At 41.4% G+C, this 16,977-nt stretch overlaps 1 protein-coding gene across 2 annotated transcripts in view; it reads left to right on the forward strand.

Annotated features, from left to right (window-relative positions):
• Positions 1-16,534, forward strand: part of LOC144668203 (dipeptidyl peptidase 8-like) — a 35,021-nt gene extending 18,487 nt beyond the window's left edge. For both annotated transcript variants that reach the window (XM_078529955.1, XM_078529956.1), the window contains 10 exons: positions 154-313; positions 4,208-4,287; positions 5,225-5,377; positions 5,888-6,023; positions 6,397-6,542; positions 8,795-8,941; positions 10,226-10,378; positions 13,636-13,778; positions 14,696-14,807; positions 15,544-16,534. In XM_078529955.1, the coding sequence (XP_078386081.1) occupies positions 154-313; positions 4,208-4,287; positions 5,225-5,377; positions 5,888-6,023; positions 6,397-6,542; positions 8,795-8,941; positions 10,226-10,378; positions 13,636-13,778; positions 14,696-14,807; positions 15,544-15,660 (1,347 nt within the window). In that variant the 3' untranslated portion in view covers positions 15,661-16,534. The remainder of the gene's footprint in view (positions 1-153; positions 314-4,207; positions 4,288-5,224; positions 5,378-5,887; positions 6,024-6,396; positions 6,543-8,794; positions 8,942-10,225; positions 10,379-13,635; positions 13,779-14,695; positions 14,808-15,543) is intronic.
• The last annotated feature ends 443 nt before the right edge of the window (positions 16,535-16,977 follow it).

Here is a 16,977-nt window from a genome sequence, read left to right on the forward strand (position 1 = left end):
TCCTAAGTAGTGTTCTGAGTAATAGATTAATTGTAAGGTTAACTTTCTCACATTGTAGATGCTTAAAAAGTACTTCATTGGCTGTAAAGCGCTTTGAGACATTCAGTGGTCGTGAAAAGCGCTGAATAAATGCAAGTTTTTTTTCTTTTGCAGGTGCATGATATACTTCACATATTTCCTCAGCTGAAGGCGGATGAGATTCAGTTTATTTTTGCCTCTGAATGTAAGACTGGTTTTCGACACCTTTACAAAATTACAACAGTCTTGGAGGAGTGCAAATATAAACGGTCCAGTGGGGGCTACCCCTCTCCAGGTAAAAACATTTAGGAAACATAAGCCTTTCTTAAAGTTGATTGAGTTTCAGTTAAAGAAAATGCAAAAGAATCAGTAAACTGGCAACCGTTAAGGCCTGCGTTGTTATTTGTTTCACCAAAGGTAAAGTACCTGATCAGTTAACATTTCTCTTATTCAGACAAGATTGTAAGTAAGAAAAGCTCTATTTGTAAGTACTCCTGTTTTTTTTTATCACATTCAGGAGTGGAGATTTAGAAAATATATTTCAAATTCAAGAGGGAACTGGATAAATATTTGGTATGTCCAGAGTCGATGTTGAGGACTCCCAGGACAACTCCCTACCGACTGTATACCACTGTGCTGCCACCTCTGCTGAGTCTGTCCTGTCAGTGGGACAGGACATACCCAGGAATGGTGATGGTGGAGTCTGGGAAATTATCTGTAAGGTATGATTCTGTGAGGATGACCCTGTCAGGCTGTAGCGATTGCCATTGTCGTTTCTGGGTCGATGCCCTAGTGGTCCGTCCGGTTTCATTCCTTTTTTGTGACTTTGTAGTAGTTTGTTACAACTGAGTGTTTTGCTAGGCCACCTCAGAGGGCATTTAAGAGTCAACCACATTGCTGTGGGTCTAGAGTCACATGTAGGCCAGGACGACAGATTTCCTTCCCTAAAGGGCATTAGTGAACCAGATGGGTTTTTACAACAATGATAATGGTCATCATTAGACTTTTAATTCCAGATTTTTATTGAATTCAAATTCCATCATCTGCCTTAGTAGGATTTGAACCCAGGTCCCCAGAGCATTACCCTGGGTCTCTGGATTACTAGTCCAGCGACAATACCACTACGCCATCGCCTCCTCAACACTGAAGAAGCTGGACACCATCCAGGACATTGGCACCACATCCACAAACATTCATTCCCTCCACCCCTGACGCACAGTAGCAGCAGTGTGTGCCATCTACAAGATGCACTGCAGGAATTCACAAAGGCTCCTTAGACAGCACCTTCCAAACCCACGACCACTACCAGCTAGAAGAACAAGGGCAGCAGATAGATGGGAACACCACCACCTGGAAGTTCCCTTCCAAGTAACTCACCATCGTGATTTGGAAATATATCGCTGTTCCTTCACTGTTGCTGGGTCAAAATCCTGGAACTCCCTCCCTAACAGCACTGTGGGTGTACCTATATCACATGGACTGCAGTAGTTCAAGAAGGAAGCTCACCACCACCTTCTCAAGGACAATTAGGGATGGGCAATAAACGCTGGCCCAGCCAGCGAAGCCCACATCCCATGAATGAATTAAAAGAAAGAAAGAGATCGAACTATGTGAGAGGCAGAGAGGTTTACGTCATTTTTCAAATTTCGGGATTGGTCAGATGGACTTCAATAGTTTTGACTGGTCTTGTACGTTATTATATTGTTTAACCTGTTGGATAGAAGCTGTTCTTTAAAATGAGTTAATCCTGGACATCCCAGTGAGTTGTTTGATGCCTTCTACATTAAAGTTGCGATATGAATGCTGACAGATTAAACTCTCTCTGGAGGATTGCTATTCCCTCCAGCCATTGTGATCGTGGCACACCCTCCCTCTGTTGATGCTCTCATGTTATTGCATCAACAACAACAACTTAAATTTGTATAGTGCCTTTAACATAGTAAAACATCCCAAGGCACTTTAAAGGAGCATTATCAAAAAAATTAGACAGTGAGCCACCAAGGAAATATTAGGACAGGTGACCAAACCCTTGGTCAAAGAGATATGTTGTAAGGAGTGTCTTAAAGGAGGAGGGGGAAGTAGCAAAGTGGAAATGTTTAGCGAACAAATTCTAGAATTTAGGGCCCAAGCAGCTGAAGGTATGGCATTTTTCTATTCTTCGATGGATGTGGCATCACTGGCAAGACCAGTATTTGCTGCCCATCCCTAATTGCCCTTGAGAAGGTCATGGTGAACTGCCTCCTTGAATGGCTGCAGCCCCTGATGCAGGTACACCTACAGCTGTTAGGATCGGCTGCCATTGGTGGAATGATTAAAATCAGACGTGCAAGAGGCTTGAATTGGCGTATTCTGCACTATCTTGCCGCTAGTATCCTCCCTCCTTGTAGTAGTGTTGTATTCTCTCAGTACTCCTTTGCAGATGATTAGACATCATATTTAATCTCTCAGTAAAGTTGATGCTTAAAATTTACAGCCAAATAGATAATTTCCAGATAATTTTGCCAGATTTAACTCTTCCCACAGGTGATAACTGACTGCCTTGTGATAATTATATAAGAGCTCATTTGTACAATGCACGTAGCCAGTGGATGTCAATAGTCCATGTGAACAAAATAACCTCAGTTGTAACCAAGATGAATTGTGCCTTGTCATGTGGGGTAGACCTTAGCTCCAGTCTTTTTCTTAACTGCCTGATCTACCTTAATCTCTTTTCCCTTTGATTTTGGGATGTGTGTGAGGCTGGAAAGGCCTCATTTCTTGCCCAGCTATGTTTCCATGAGAAGGTGGTGGCCCTGGTGATGGTGTCCCCACAATGGTATTAAGTAGAGAATTTCAGGACTTTGATGATGGAGGAAAATTTTAAAACAAATGTCCAAATCAGGGTGGTATGTTACTTAGAGGCAATAGTGTTTCCCTGGTTTATAAAATAAACTCTTGACCAACTCGAGTAACTGTGCTTTTTCTGCAAGGCATGGTACTTCCTTCAGATAATAGTAACAAAACCAGATCGTAATGTAATTTAAGTTATTGCTCAAACGTTCTGACGTATACTAAGATAACTCAACAGCCATGTCAGGCATGGCTCAGTTGGTAGCACTCTTGCCTCTGAGTCACAAGGTTCTGGGTTCAAGCCCCATTGATCATGGCTGATTTTCTGTCTCAACTCCACTTTTCTGCTTGCTCCCCATTGAATCCCTGAGGGACCAGAAACCGATCTGTTTCAGCCTTATGTTATGCTGAACCTTATAAAACCCAGGTTAGGCCCCAACTAGAGAATTGTGTCCCGTTCTGGTCACTGTACTTTAGGAAAGATGTGAAGGACCTTGAGAGGGAGCAGAGGAGGTTGACCAGAATGATTACAGGGATGGGGAGATTTTACCTACAAGGTTAGGTTGGAGAAGCTGGGATTGTTTCCCTTGGAGCAAAGGAGACTGAGAGGAGTTTTGATGGGGGCGTACAAGATTATAACAGGGTTGGATAAGGTAGACAAGGCAAAACTGTTACCATTAGCTGATGGTACAAGGACTAGTGGACACAGATTTAAGGTTTTGGGCTGGAAATGCACGGGGAATGTGAAGAAGAACTTCTTTACATAGTGAATGGTAATGACCTGAAACTCGCTGCCCACAAGGGTGGTGGTCACGGAAAGAATCAATGTTTCAAAAGGAATTGGATGCGCACTTGAAGGAAATAAACTTGCAGGGCCATGGGGATTGAACGGGGGAGTTGGAGTTACTGGATTTCTCTGCGGGGAGCTGACAGGGACTGGATGGGCTGAATGACTTCTGTGCTGTAAATGACTCTATGACTCCAGGGCTTGAGCACAAAAATCGAGGCTGACACTCCAGTGCACTGTCCTGTCTTTCAGATGAGACATTAAACTGAGAGCTCATCTGCTTACCCCGTGGATATAAAAGATCCCACGACACTATTTCAAAGAAAAATAGGGCAAGTGATCCCCGTTGTCCTGCCCTAACCAACATCAGTAAAACAGATTTTCTAGTTAGTGTTGTAATAGTGTTTGTGGGAGTTTGCTGTGTGCAAATTTGCTGCCAAGTTTCCTGCATTGCAACAGTGATGACACTTGGCTGTAAAGTGCTTTGAGAATTTCGGTGGTCATGAAGAATACTATGTAAATGCAATTCTTTCATTTTTTCCTTTCTGATTAATTCACATGCCATTTTACCAGATGACTTTAAATGCCCAATTAAAGAAGAATTGCCTTTGACCAGTGGAGACTGGGAAGTGCTCGGGAGACATGGTTCTACGGTATGTACAGCTTGTGCCGCAGGAAAATGCAGTCAGTTTGACCGTAGAGAATGGAATGCACTTTCAATCTTGGCAATTTTGATATCACTTTGTGTTTTATCAGCAACAACATCATCTCTCACTGAACTGACTGTGATAAGTGTTATGCATTGGGTAACAATCAACTTTTAACGCTGCTGTGTGGCCAGTTTTGTAGGATGCCACTGAGCAAGCTCTCAATCTCTTAAACATCAGTTTGAGGCAAAAGGCTGCAAAATGATTAGGTGTTTTAGTGTCTCTTAATGGCTGTGAGAAAAGGCTGGGAGTCAGTCCCTGCCTCTCTTTTTGACCAAGGAATAGTGTGAGACACTTGAAGATATAATTGAAACACAAGGGGAGGTAGGGGGAAGTAAGCATAAAGATAAGTGTCATTGCCAGTTGTTTACTGAATATCTTGAGTTTATCTGCACCAGTGCATCAGATGGATAAAAGAGCTACTGATGTCAAACAGTGCTGTCTTTCAGTTAGATTTCAGGCAGGCTGGCAATAAAGCTGGTACACTTAATGTCTTGGGCAAGAGATGGGGAAATTTCAGGGTTTGTGCATTTGATCGTTAGCCAGTGAAAAGTGTGTACCGGGTAAGAAGGAGATCAGCATTCCTCTTATGGCCACCACAATTGAACAACCCACCAACACTTATTGTTTTAACTCACAAATGAAGAACAGGTTAGTGGATGATTGGGCAGCACAGAACCATGTGTTGTAGTAGAGTGAAGCAGACTTCTCTATCGGAATGGATGTCTAATCATTGGCTCTTGCCCACTACTCTTGTTATTTAAACGTCAGGTTGGCGCTGGTAACAAAAAGGTTCCATTTTATATAGGAGCTATGCTAATAATTGTACAACACAATTTATATGGCCTGGATGTCATTTTCTCAAACTGTGCATTTTTGACAGATATGGGTCAATGAAGCCACTCACCTAGTGTATTTTCAAGGTACTAAAGACACACCTTTGGAGCACCACCTCTATGTAGTGAGCTACGAAAGTCCCATGGAGATTGTACGACTGACGCAGTTAGGCTACTCTCATAACTGTTTTGTTAGTCAGGTAAGACTTCCGCTTGTCTGTGGATCTACTTCAGAAAATTAATACTGTAGATCTAACTCCAGAACATTTATTATTGTATCCCTTCTCATTGAGATCTGCTTTTGGAAGATGTTAAATAAAGTCTGACAACATAGTGACTGTTTTAACATATATAGTTTTACACATACTGACGTGAGTCTTGTTTGTTGGTGCAGGGAGATTGCACGTAGGCACATACAAATTAGGAACAGGAGTAGACCATTTGGCCCCTTGAGCCTGCTCCACTATTTGATAAGATCATGGCTGACCTGATTGTGGCCTCAACTCCACTTTCCTGCCTGCTCCCTATACTCTCTGACTCCCTTGTTAGTCAAGAATCTATCTACCTCTGCCTTAAAAATATTCAGTGACCCTGCCTCTATCACTCTCTGCGGAAGAGAATTCCACATAAGCTGCTACACTAATTTAATATACTTGTTAAGAATTTACAGTGGAACAGAGTTACAATTTACATCTCCTGTTTGCTTGTAGAACTTCGATATGTTTGTCAGCAAGTACAGCAACCAGGACCATCCACACTGTGTACACATCTTCCGACTGACTGGATCAGAAGAAGCCCCTCTTCACAAGCAGAGAGAATCCTGGGCCACAATGTTAGAGTCTCCAGGTATTATCACTGTTATTATTTAAAAACTCGTGGGGTAATCCTCCGCTGTGCCATTGCTTCCAGAAAGCTGCCTGTTCTCCCAGAGGCATTCTGAGCCAGAGGCTCTTGGTGATTAATGCCCAGATGCTTAAAGAAAGGCAGAGACGGGAGGAATCCCAGAGATAAATGGCATGCTGATAGGTACTGAGGTGTGCCAAAAGTGATCAGCATACATAAGGCACACTCTCAGGTCTCACTGTTACTTGGAGCTAACTCACCTGATTGTTCTCTAGTCATACAAAATAAGTAGCTCATAGCCTGGCTGTTGAAATGGGTACCATTACGAGCTTATGCAAGCATTTCTTTACCTGAAATGCTACTGGTTATATTGCAGGTTGCCCTCCAGATTACACTCCTCCAGAGATGTTCAGTTTTCACAGCAAGTCTGGCTATATGTTGTATGGAATGATGTTCAAACCACATAATCTACAGCCTAGAAAAAAATACCCCACTCTGCTTTACACGTATGGTGGCCCTCAGGTAGGATTATTTTCCATTTCCCGTAAACTCCATTTTGTGTTTCTTTTTCTCCACTCTTTTAGTGTCTCTTGTACCACACCCACAACATCTGAACCGACAGGCAGGCAGGTGGTCTGCTGCTCTGTCTCTGCTGGGGCAGAACGTGTGTTCAAGGGTAATTCACTGGTTTGTTTCCCTGTTGTTAGATGTCAATGGGATATTCCCTCGCTCTGCTGGGATTATTGGGCTCGGCTGCTGTCTGCTGGGATTGTAAAGCAGTTTCTTCTGAATTCCCTATTTGATTTCTTGGTAATCATTTGTATTGAAACCTAATTTTGCTCTTCTCCACAAGTGTGTCCACTCTTATCCAATTTCAGAATTTTTAAGTTATCTATTAAGTCACCTCTCAGCCTCCTCTTTTCAAGAGGAAAGAGACCCAGTCAGTTTATTCTTTTTTGATAGGCATGAGCTTGCATTTCTGGTACCATTCTTGTAAATCTTTTTTGCACCCTCTCCAGTGCCTCTAGATCCTTTTTATACTTAGGACGGCCAGAATTGTACACAGTGCTCGAAGTGTGGTCTAACCATAGATCGATACAAGTAGCATAACTTCTCTAATGTTCAATTTTATCTGTTAAGCCCTAGTGCTTGGTGTCCTTTTTTTATGGCCTTATTAACTTTCTTCACTACATTAGTGATTTATGTGTTTGTTGCACCACCATGTTCCCTTTTGATTCTTGTTTTCCAAATAATATGTGACCCCTTTATTTTTCTTACCAAAATGTAATTTCCCAGTTCTTATTGAGTTCCCTGCCCAAAGGTAGGTCCTTGCCAACTATCCACCAAACCACAGCAAAGTGCTGTGATTTCTTTTTACTGGGGATGAGGAGGCAGGCACTGAATCTACCTCAGCTGGAACGGGGATTGAACCCTTGCTGTTGACCTTATCTGATCCACATGCCAGTCACCTAGCCAACTGAGTTAATCGGCCCCCCCACTTCACCCTTACCTGTTTTGGAATTCATTTGACAATCCATTAGCTTAGTGCTCCTACCTTTGGATGCTGATAAAGTTAATGAGCTAATCCATTCCCTGTTGAGATTAGCGGGATGGTCCCCTCCCTCATGTGCTACATCTTTCTTTCTTCTCAATTTTTCACTCATTGATTAGTTATCTCCTCTAATGTTGTAAACCTTCATTCCTGTGATTCTTTTCACTAATTTGTAACTAAGTTTTTTTGCCGCTTGCTGTCTCTTTTAATTAATCTAAGTGCAATAGTGCAGTTTTTTATTTTGAGATGAATTAGGAATAAAACATTTTTAAAAGATTTCAGGTGGATATATCTTAGAGATAAAATGTCACTGTTTTAAGTATTTCTGTATCTTCTCTCTTTAATGGCTTTTAATGGTGCCCCCCTTCCCCCACCTCATGCAGCATCCACAACAAGGAGCGTGCACAGATGGACCATCTGCTTCTAGGCCTCAGCTGCACAGCAATTGGCTGCAGGGGCGGAGAGGAGATCAGGAGAAGCCATGAGTGATTCTTTGCTAATTTTTCGCTGTGGGAAAATGATGGTTCCTGCTCAGAACTATGATGATGTTGAGATCATCAGTGCAGTGAATGGAAGATCAGGTGCAAAAGGCATTTAATTACAGCCCTCTAATAATAGTTTCTTTCACAGAACCACAGAATGGTTACAGCACAGAAGGAGGCCATTCAGCCTGTCATGTCTGTGCTGGCTCTCCGAAGAAGCAATTCAACTAGTGCCAATACCACACTTTCTCCCTGCAGCCCAGCACATTCTATCTTTTCAGATAATGACTCAATTCCCTCTTGAATGCCTGATTGAACCTGCCTCCACCACACTCTTAGGCAGTGCATTCACTGCGTGAAAAAGTTTATCCTTATGTCGCCAGTGCTTCTTTTGCCAATGACCTTAAATCTGTGCCCTCTGGTTCTCAATCCTTCCACCAGTGGGAGCAGCTTTTTCCTAACAACTCTGTCCAGACCCCTCATGATTTTGAATATATCTATCAAATCTCCTCTCAACCTTTTCTGCAAGGAAAACAGTCTTAACTTCTCCAAACTTTCCAGTAACTGAAATTCCTCATCCCTGGAACCATCCATCTGAATCTTTTCTGCACTCTCTAATGCCATAACATTGAAGAGAAATATGATTTTGTCTCATTATTTACTCCACAATAAAAGTAATTTGGACTACAAGTTGTTAAACATACAATGCAATAGACAAAACTCCTATTTTTACCCCATAGGTGCAGTTAGTAAACAATCGCTTTAAGGGAGTTAAATACCTGCGCTTGAACACACTGGCAGAGCTTGGTTATGTTGTGGTTGTCATAGATTCCAGGGGATCCTGCCACAGAGGCCTTAAATTTGAAGGTGCCTTGAAATACAAGATGGTAGGTGGAATGCTTTATCCTTTGGGTTCAATCAATGCAATTCTTTTAGAGTGAGACTAGAAGAGCACAGCTTAATAAACAATTCAACGGGTAATACAGGGGCATAACATTTGGGTTGCTAAGAAACGGGTTCAGTTGCCCCTCTCTGCTAAGTTCCTGATCTCAGGTATGGAGCTGTGAGGAGAGGCTGAGCTCCTTTCCACACAGTGGGGTAAAATCAAAGGGAGACCATTAATAGGAAGGTCTTGCACACCTCCTGTTGGCAAGCACAAGTTCAGCATTAACAGAGGCCTAAAACCAGGGGCGCCATTTGCATTGTGAGAGCCATGTGCAATGGTTCGGTTTGGGTCCTAACATTTTAACAGACAATGATACTAAGTAATTAATCGGTGTCGAATTACCTGTACGGTCATAAAGATGCGCATCTGCAATAGGAAATGTAAAAATAATTGGAAATTGGTGAGCAATTGAGAACACAAAAGTAACAGCAACAAAAGATTATAAACATCTAGAAATACCAATCTTATTTCCATTCATGAACCATACACCATTTCAGAAATTAGCTTTGCGTGCTTTATTTGAAGTGAGGTATGCTACAATATTTGAGTAGTCAAGTGGTGCAGTTTGTAAGGGCTGCATTTCATCTTCTCTTACCTGAACCATAACAAGGGGATGATGGGGCAGCTAGGCCGAAGCTGCATCACTGACTGACTCTCCCGGGCACACTCACTGATGCACACTCATTCTAGCACTGTTATTCACTTTAACGATCTCTTACTCAGTCACTCATATATTAACTCCCTCAGTAATTCAACTCCCTCACACTCACTCTTTCACTCTCATACACCTTTTCACTGAATCTCTTATTCAGTTATTCATGCTTACTGATTCACAAGTTCCTTATCTCACACTCAGTAACTCATCTCTTTCATTTGCTCTCTTACACTTATTCACTCTCATTCAATCTCATACTCACTCACACTCAAGCTCACCCACTCACTCATTGTCTTGCACTTTTGTCACTCACTCAGTAACTCACTTCCTTTATCCAAAATTCCCAGTGCCTCTAAAAAAGGTGTTCTCTACACATATACATCAGTTTTCAATCCAAATAAAATTTGGGCTTCCCAAAGTTGTAATTGGAATTCTTAAGTCTGGGGTAACCTGGTGCTTGAAGACTGAAAATCTTTTTGACAAACTGTACCTGTGCTCAGTTTGCTTGGTGTCATTTTATATTAAACATGCGATGCTTTTAATATTCTAATCAGTAGATTTCTCATGCAGGGTCAGGTAGAAATTGAAGACCAGGTGGAAGGGCTACAGTATTTGGCTGCCAAGTACAGCTTTGTTGACATGGAGCGTGTTGCAATTCACGGCTGGTCATACGGAGGTTATCTGTCCCTCATGGGTCTAGTGAGGAGACCGGAAATATTTAAGGTTTGTATGTTAACCCATTCTCATCCGCCCAGTTCAATCATTCGGAATATTAGCAAAGTGGATATGTCCATTAATGATAAGGATGTCCACAGATCAGCTGAGGTAGTAATATGTGAATAGAGTGCCTGTATCTAAATAAGATACAAAAAGTAAAAAAAGATTGTCCTTTTCTCCATTTTGTGTAAGCTCATTGGTGTGTGACATTAACTATTAAATCTGAACCCACTGCTCATGGTTACATTCCTCTGATTGGCTGCCACATGGACCAATCATATGTGACCTATCTGTTGGTTGCTCATTCACCATCAATTTCAAGAAATTCACAGCACAAAAAGAAGACATTCAGCCCATCAAGTCTGTGCCAGCTTTTTGCCAAACTATTCTGTTGTGATCCCCAGCTGAGGTTACCACTGGGAAAGCCTGATCCAAGGTTGGAACCTGGCTTGATAGATCCCAACTTTTAATTTTTTGTTTAGATACGTGGAGAGGGGCTACTAAACAGAGTCACTGGAGCCAGCTAATGCACTTTTAATAAAAGCACAAAACATTTATTAAACAAGAAAAGATGTACTATATTACAATACTCTTTCTCCCATGACTGTACCTTTACAGATATATACAGATTTATAAGGATAACACAAATTACAAAAGCTATCTTATACTCTAATGTTCACAGTAAGTACACAGTCCATGTAAACCAATAGGCACCCTGTGATCAGACACACCACACTCTGAAACCAAGTGACAGATACCACCCCAGACAGATGCTATGGATCTCTCATCAACTCCCCCAGACAGTTGTCACATTGTGAGTCAACCGGTCTCACTGAACTCTATCTTTCACACGAGGGCTTCCAATCTCCACTCACCAAGAATTCACTTTGGAACCTTCTCCCAAACTGACGCTTTCTCAGACTTCTTCTGCAAAAGTTCACCTCCAGGGTTTCAAACTCTCCTTCCGATGTTCCTTTCCCCTAGATCACCACATTCATTCAAGCTGTCTTCTATGCACTCTATCTCACTGACTCAGCCATCAACAGTACACCGCTGCTTCACATGCCCATAACAAAGAGTTACAGACCTTCAGCCGTCTCTTTGGACCTTCTTGCCTCTTGCAAGCTGTTCTCACTTTAAATCTGATTTTTCCAGCTCTTGTCTCTTTTAACCTGAAGCCTAGAGCCTTTCTCTCTGCCCCTCACTCTTAACTTCATCAACAGGACCTTTTCCAGGTTTCTGCCCTTACTTTGACTAGAAGGTCTGCTTGGGACTTTCTCCTATTTCCTTTCTCTTACTCTTTTGGCCTTGGGACTTTTGGTTCCTTTGGGAAATCTGCTCTCACTCTGCAGTTCCGTCTCCCAGTGTCCAGTCTCTCTGGAGTCCTGGCTTCAAACTGAACTCAGTTTCCAAAACAAAACTGATGTTTCTTGTTTTTCCTGTGTGTGTGTGTGTGGGAGGGGCCTGCCTCTCTTGACCCCTGTTGTTAGGCAACAGCCCAGTTTCTCTACTTTTGTTTGTTTAACTTAGCTGCAACAGTCGTAAAACTCTCATTAGAAATGCAGGCACCTCTTAAACTGAAACTAAAACTCAATTTAACCTTTTCTTAACACACAGATACAGAAATACAAATCAAACTTAAACATTAAAGCTAAAACTCATTCCTAACACCCACAAATACAAATATAACTTACTTACTTAAACTGTCTCTATTTCCTAACAATTCCAAAACAAATCCTACTGTCTATTCTCTATTATCATTGCCCTATAACTCCCTCTGCTTCAAAGATTTATCCAATTTTCCTTTAAAAGATGTCATGATCTCAGCCTCAACTATTCGCCGTGGCAAAGCCCGGACAGCTCACCGGATAAAAACATTTCTCCAAACCTCTCTCCTCACTCACAACAAATTAAATTGATCACCCTCATCTCTGCCTATTCTTCCCCTATTCACTTGATCAAAACTCTTCATAATCTGAAGGTAATTTATTCACTTCATGGTGGCATAATAAAAAAGGACACTGATCCAGAGGAGGAGAGATAGGAAGGGTGACCAAAAGCTTGGTCAATGAGGTAGATTTTAAGAACGATTTTAAAGGTGGAGAGGATGGTAGAGAGATAGAGGGGTTTAGCAAGGGAACTGAAGAACCTGGGGCCCAGGCAGCTGAAGGCATGGTCTTCGGACAAGGGCAAACGGAGGAGGGGATGCACAAGACCCCTGAGTTGGAGCTGAGTTCGGAGGTAGAATGGACTTAAAAGCTTTGAGGAGGTTACAGAGATGGGAACGTTGAGGCCATGAAGGGGTTGAATATAAAGGCATGAATTTTAAATTTAACTCTTTGGGCACTGGGAGCCAGCATAGGTCAGCGAAGACATGGGTGAGTCAGTCTTACTGCGGATTTGAATACAGGAAGCAGAGTTGTTGTTGAGCTAACGTTTATGATGGGTAGAAAATTTTAAGTCCAACCAGTCAGAATAGTCAAGTTTGGGGGTGACATTAAAGACATAGATGAAGATTTCAATGGAAGTTGGGCTAAGGTGAGTGCAGAGGAGGGCAATTAGGTAAAAGTAGATTATCTTTGTATTGGAGCTGGAAGCTAAACTTGGGGTCAAATGGGTTGTTGAGATTGCTGAAAAAAGAGAAATACTATTGAAGCTTTTTGTCTTGCACTCATCAGAACAGCTTGCAAGATAAATCAACTAAACAAAAGCTTGGGGGACAGCCATTCCGTGGTTCATTCCCCATGGCACTGCCCTGACCAATCAAAGTCGACCTGCCTGGTTTGAATTTGAAACAAAGGCCTGTCAGTTAACTGTTCTCTGCTGCATTCTCCACAGCAGCTCCTCTATCAATCAGACTCCACTTACCAATCAATCAGCACTCTCTTCTCATGCAGTATAAATTGTTGTTCCCTTTACTGTTGGTCTATCTTGCGAGGTGTCCTGATGAGTGCAAGACAAAAAGCTTCAATAGCATGTCTCATTTTTCAGCAATATTCAAGTTCTGTACTACCAAAAGACTAATTGTTGAGATTACAAAAATAATCTGGTTCAGTCTGAGACAGGGTTGGAATTGGTGACAAGCGTACTGAGGCTGTGGTAAGGACCAAAGATGATGGCATCAGTCTTCTCTATGTTTTTCTGGAGGAATACTAGATATCGGATGAAACATTTTGATTCTTTTTTATGTGCTCTGGGCCTTTGTGACTTTCTTGCCAAGTGTGGGCATTGATGCCTATAAATTGTAACCTTGTTTTGTGCAGGTAGCAATAGCCGGAGCCCCTGTAACACTGTGGATCTTCTATGATACCGGGTACACGGAACGCTACATGGGTCTCCCAGATAAAAATGAGAGTGGCTATGATATTGGATCAGCAGCAATGCAAGTTGACCGATTTCCTCTTGAGTAAGTTCCACCTCTTTGCTATCTCTGTCATGTTTAATGGTTTCCCAGCCTCAATCCAACCCAAAGTCCATTCAAAACTCAAAACATGTTCAATTTGTTTATCTAACGTAAGTGTTAGGCAATCGAATCTTATCTGTGGACACTTGGCATTCAGAGCCTTAAAAATCTTTTGATAACCTTAAACCTTAAAGTTTATAAATTGCATTTTGTGGAAAGAAGTGTCTTATTGTCTTGGCATAAACGTTTAGCTAGAGTTGAGTGGGGTAGTTTCAAGTGAGTTTAGTAACTTTAGGCTAATAAAATTCTGTGATCTGATAACCAGTGAAGTCTGTATGTTAGTCTTTCTCTTCCACATCCTAAAAAACTAATAGTTTTCAGTACTACTGTTACTTGGGTCAGAGAGACAGTGCACTAAATAAAGGTCTAACTTATCAACCAGAATTTTTGATGTTTAATTTGAACAAGATGATTCGAACAGGATGATTAATGTGCTCAACTAAACTTAACCAATTCTGATGAATTGGTGAGCTGTATCTGAAGTATTCCTGTCTGTATCCATGCCTGTACAATATTTCAACTACAATTTAAATTCGACTTCGACATTTTGGTTTATTAAGTCAACAATTAAAAATAACATGCTCATTAATAGAGTTGGTAATTGCCTGCGGACTCGTGTCGCAGGCAGGTTAAAGGAACATTGTTGGCCTTTGCATTAGGAACCATTCCGTGAAGAACATTCTCAAGGACAGTCAGTGAGGACTATCATCAACTGTGGATTGTTGCTATACCTAATGTGAATTTTTTAAAAATTCATTCATGGGATGTGGGTGTCAGTGGCTAAGCCAGCATTTATTACCCATCCCTAATTTTTCCAGATAATAAACTGTGATCACATTTCCTTTTTTTCCCACCTGTAGTCCCAACCGTCTGCTGCTCTTACATGGGTTCCTTGATGAAAATGTTCACTTTTCTCATACTACTGTACTGCTTAGCTTCCTCGTCCGATCAGGGAGGCCGTACGACTTGCAGGTAATCTGTTACACTGCAAATGAATAAATTGCTATGTCAGTTAGGTCTTGTGTTTTCGAAGAACAACAGATTGATCCAACACACACTCATACATGTAGGACCAGTTAGAATATACTCCTTTGCTTGAAGTATCTGAGATTTGACACAGCAATCCCCCAGGATAAGGGATCGATTGTTTAGGACTGAGATGAGGAGAAATATTTTCACTCAGAGGGTTGTGAATCTTTGGAGAAATATTTTCACACAGAGGTTTGTGGGTGCTCCAGCATTGGGTATCTTTGAGGCTGAGATAGGCAGCTTTTTGGTTTCTCAGAGAATGAAGGGATATGAGGAGCAGGCGGGAAAGTGGAATTGAAGATCAGCCATGATTGTATTGAATGGTGGAGCAGGATAAAGGGGGCATCTGATCTATTCCTGCTTCTACTTCTTATGTTCTTAGCTACTTCACTTATTGACTAATAGACCCAATCACTATGGTAAACAGTTTAGTTCCAAGCTGCTGACTTTACTGTTGAAACAACTGCTGACTTTAATATTATAGAAACGTTATGAGTTAAGAAATCTAGTTTAGGCAAAACATGGAAAAACCCAAATTGTTAAACTGGAAAAAAACGTACTCTGGACAAAAACACACATTTAGAATAGAAAAGCATACTGATAGTTGTCTGTGCAATTGTAACATAAGGATACATGTATTTTTTTTAGCTTATAAATTAATGTTTTTCAACTGTTCAAGGTGTATCCCCAGGAGCGTCACAGTATTCGTGTTCCGGAGTCTGGTGAACATTATGAACTGTATCTACTGTACTATCTTCAGGAGAACCTGGCTTCCCAGATTGCTGCCATGAAGTAGAAGATATTGTGTTATTTTAAAGACTTCCCATCTCAGCCAACAAATCAGCGTGATAGATGGCAGATGAGACACACTGCTGCCATACCCTACTAATAGTGACCTGCTCTTCCTCCATAAGTCACTACTAGTAATTATCTTTTCTTCATTAGTAATAACCTCTCTGTTCTTTATCATACAAATAGCAGTGACAGCTCTGACTCAATTTCAGTAATAGCAACAATTGCCCTCATCTTTCTCCATTGCTCACCACCAATACATCTGTATCTCACGGCCAGTACTCCTCAGCACCATTCCCCCAGTGGCAACACACATCTCTTTCCCAACCCGCACCCCCCCAAATTATAATGCACCACCCATAATCTCACTAATAGTGCCTGACAATCATTTTCTGCTGTTTGTACTGAGAATGTAAAATAAGACCCATGATCACGGAAGCTTCACTTTCCAAGAGCATGTTACGGGCATCAAGGATGATTTTTTCTGAAGAATGTGTGTATGTCAGTAAATCTTGAAAAATGTAGCAATTTTCCTCCAATTCTATGTTGCTCGCTCTTTGATTCACCGCAGCTACCGAGAACTCAACATCTTACTGAATCTTTCCCTATGAGTTGATCAGATTAGTGAGATTTACCCATTTGCTTTTGGCTGCCAGCCTTACAGTTCTGCTTTCCATCACCACAGCATCTGCTCCCAGCCTTGCCAGTGCTGTTGTTCATTTGCTTAATTACCATAAAATGGCAATTACTATATTTGCACGGATTGTAGAGTAAGTGGAGATGATTGTGAAACATTTTTGAGCACTTTATGTAACAGTAATGTTTTGATTAATGTCTTAAACGGTATCATTTTTATTACTTAAAAAAACTGCACCTGGTCATGGATTATTTATTTTCATTCAGATACAGATGAAAGGGTTTTACCACTGGCAAGCTTGTTTAGATTAGATTTTTGGACACAATATCTGCAGAGAATTGTATGTATTCTGTGAAGTGAGAATATTGTATAGAAGCGGGGGTGGGTTATATGTTCATGGATTCAACAAAGACATGAAGCAAGGTGGGAGGAGGCCCACGTTTTTGTCCCAAAGTATTTTTGCCTACTTGTTTCCTGACTTGGTACAGGAATCCTGTGCCTCTTTTCTGCTGGTAACTGAGGTATTGCACTGCGGTTGGGGATGGGGGGAGGTGGTGGTTTTAATAGTTTTTGAGAAAGGTTTCTTCATCTCCTCCCCAAAGGGTCTTTTGCTGATGAGTTAAACCTTATTTTCTTGGATTCAGAGATTCAGGCTCTTTCAGCCAGTTAGTGACCTCCCAGGTA

This window comes from Cetorhinus maximus, chromosome 26 (assembly GCF_964194155.1).
Source record: "Cetorhinus maximus chromosome 26, sCetMax3.hap1.1, whole genome shotgun sequence".
Classification (NCBI taxonomy): domain Eukaryota; kingdom Metazoa; phylum Chordata; class Chondrichthyes; order Lamniformes; family Cetorhinidae; genus Cetorhinus; species Cetorhinus maximus.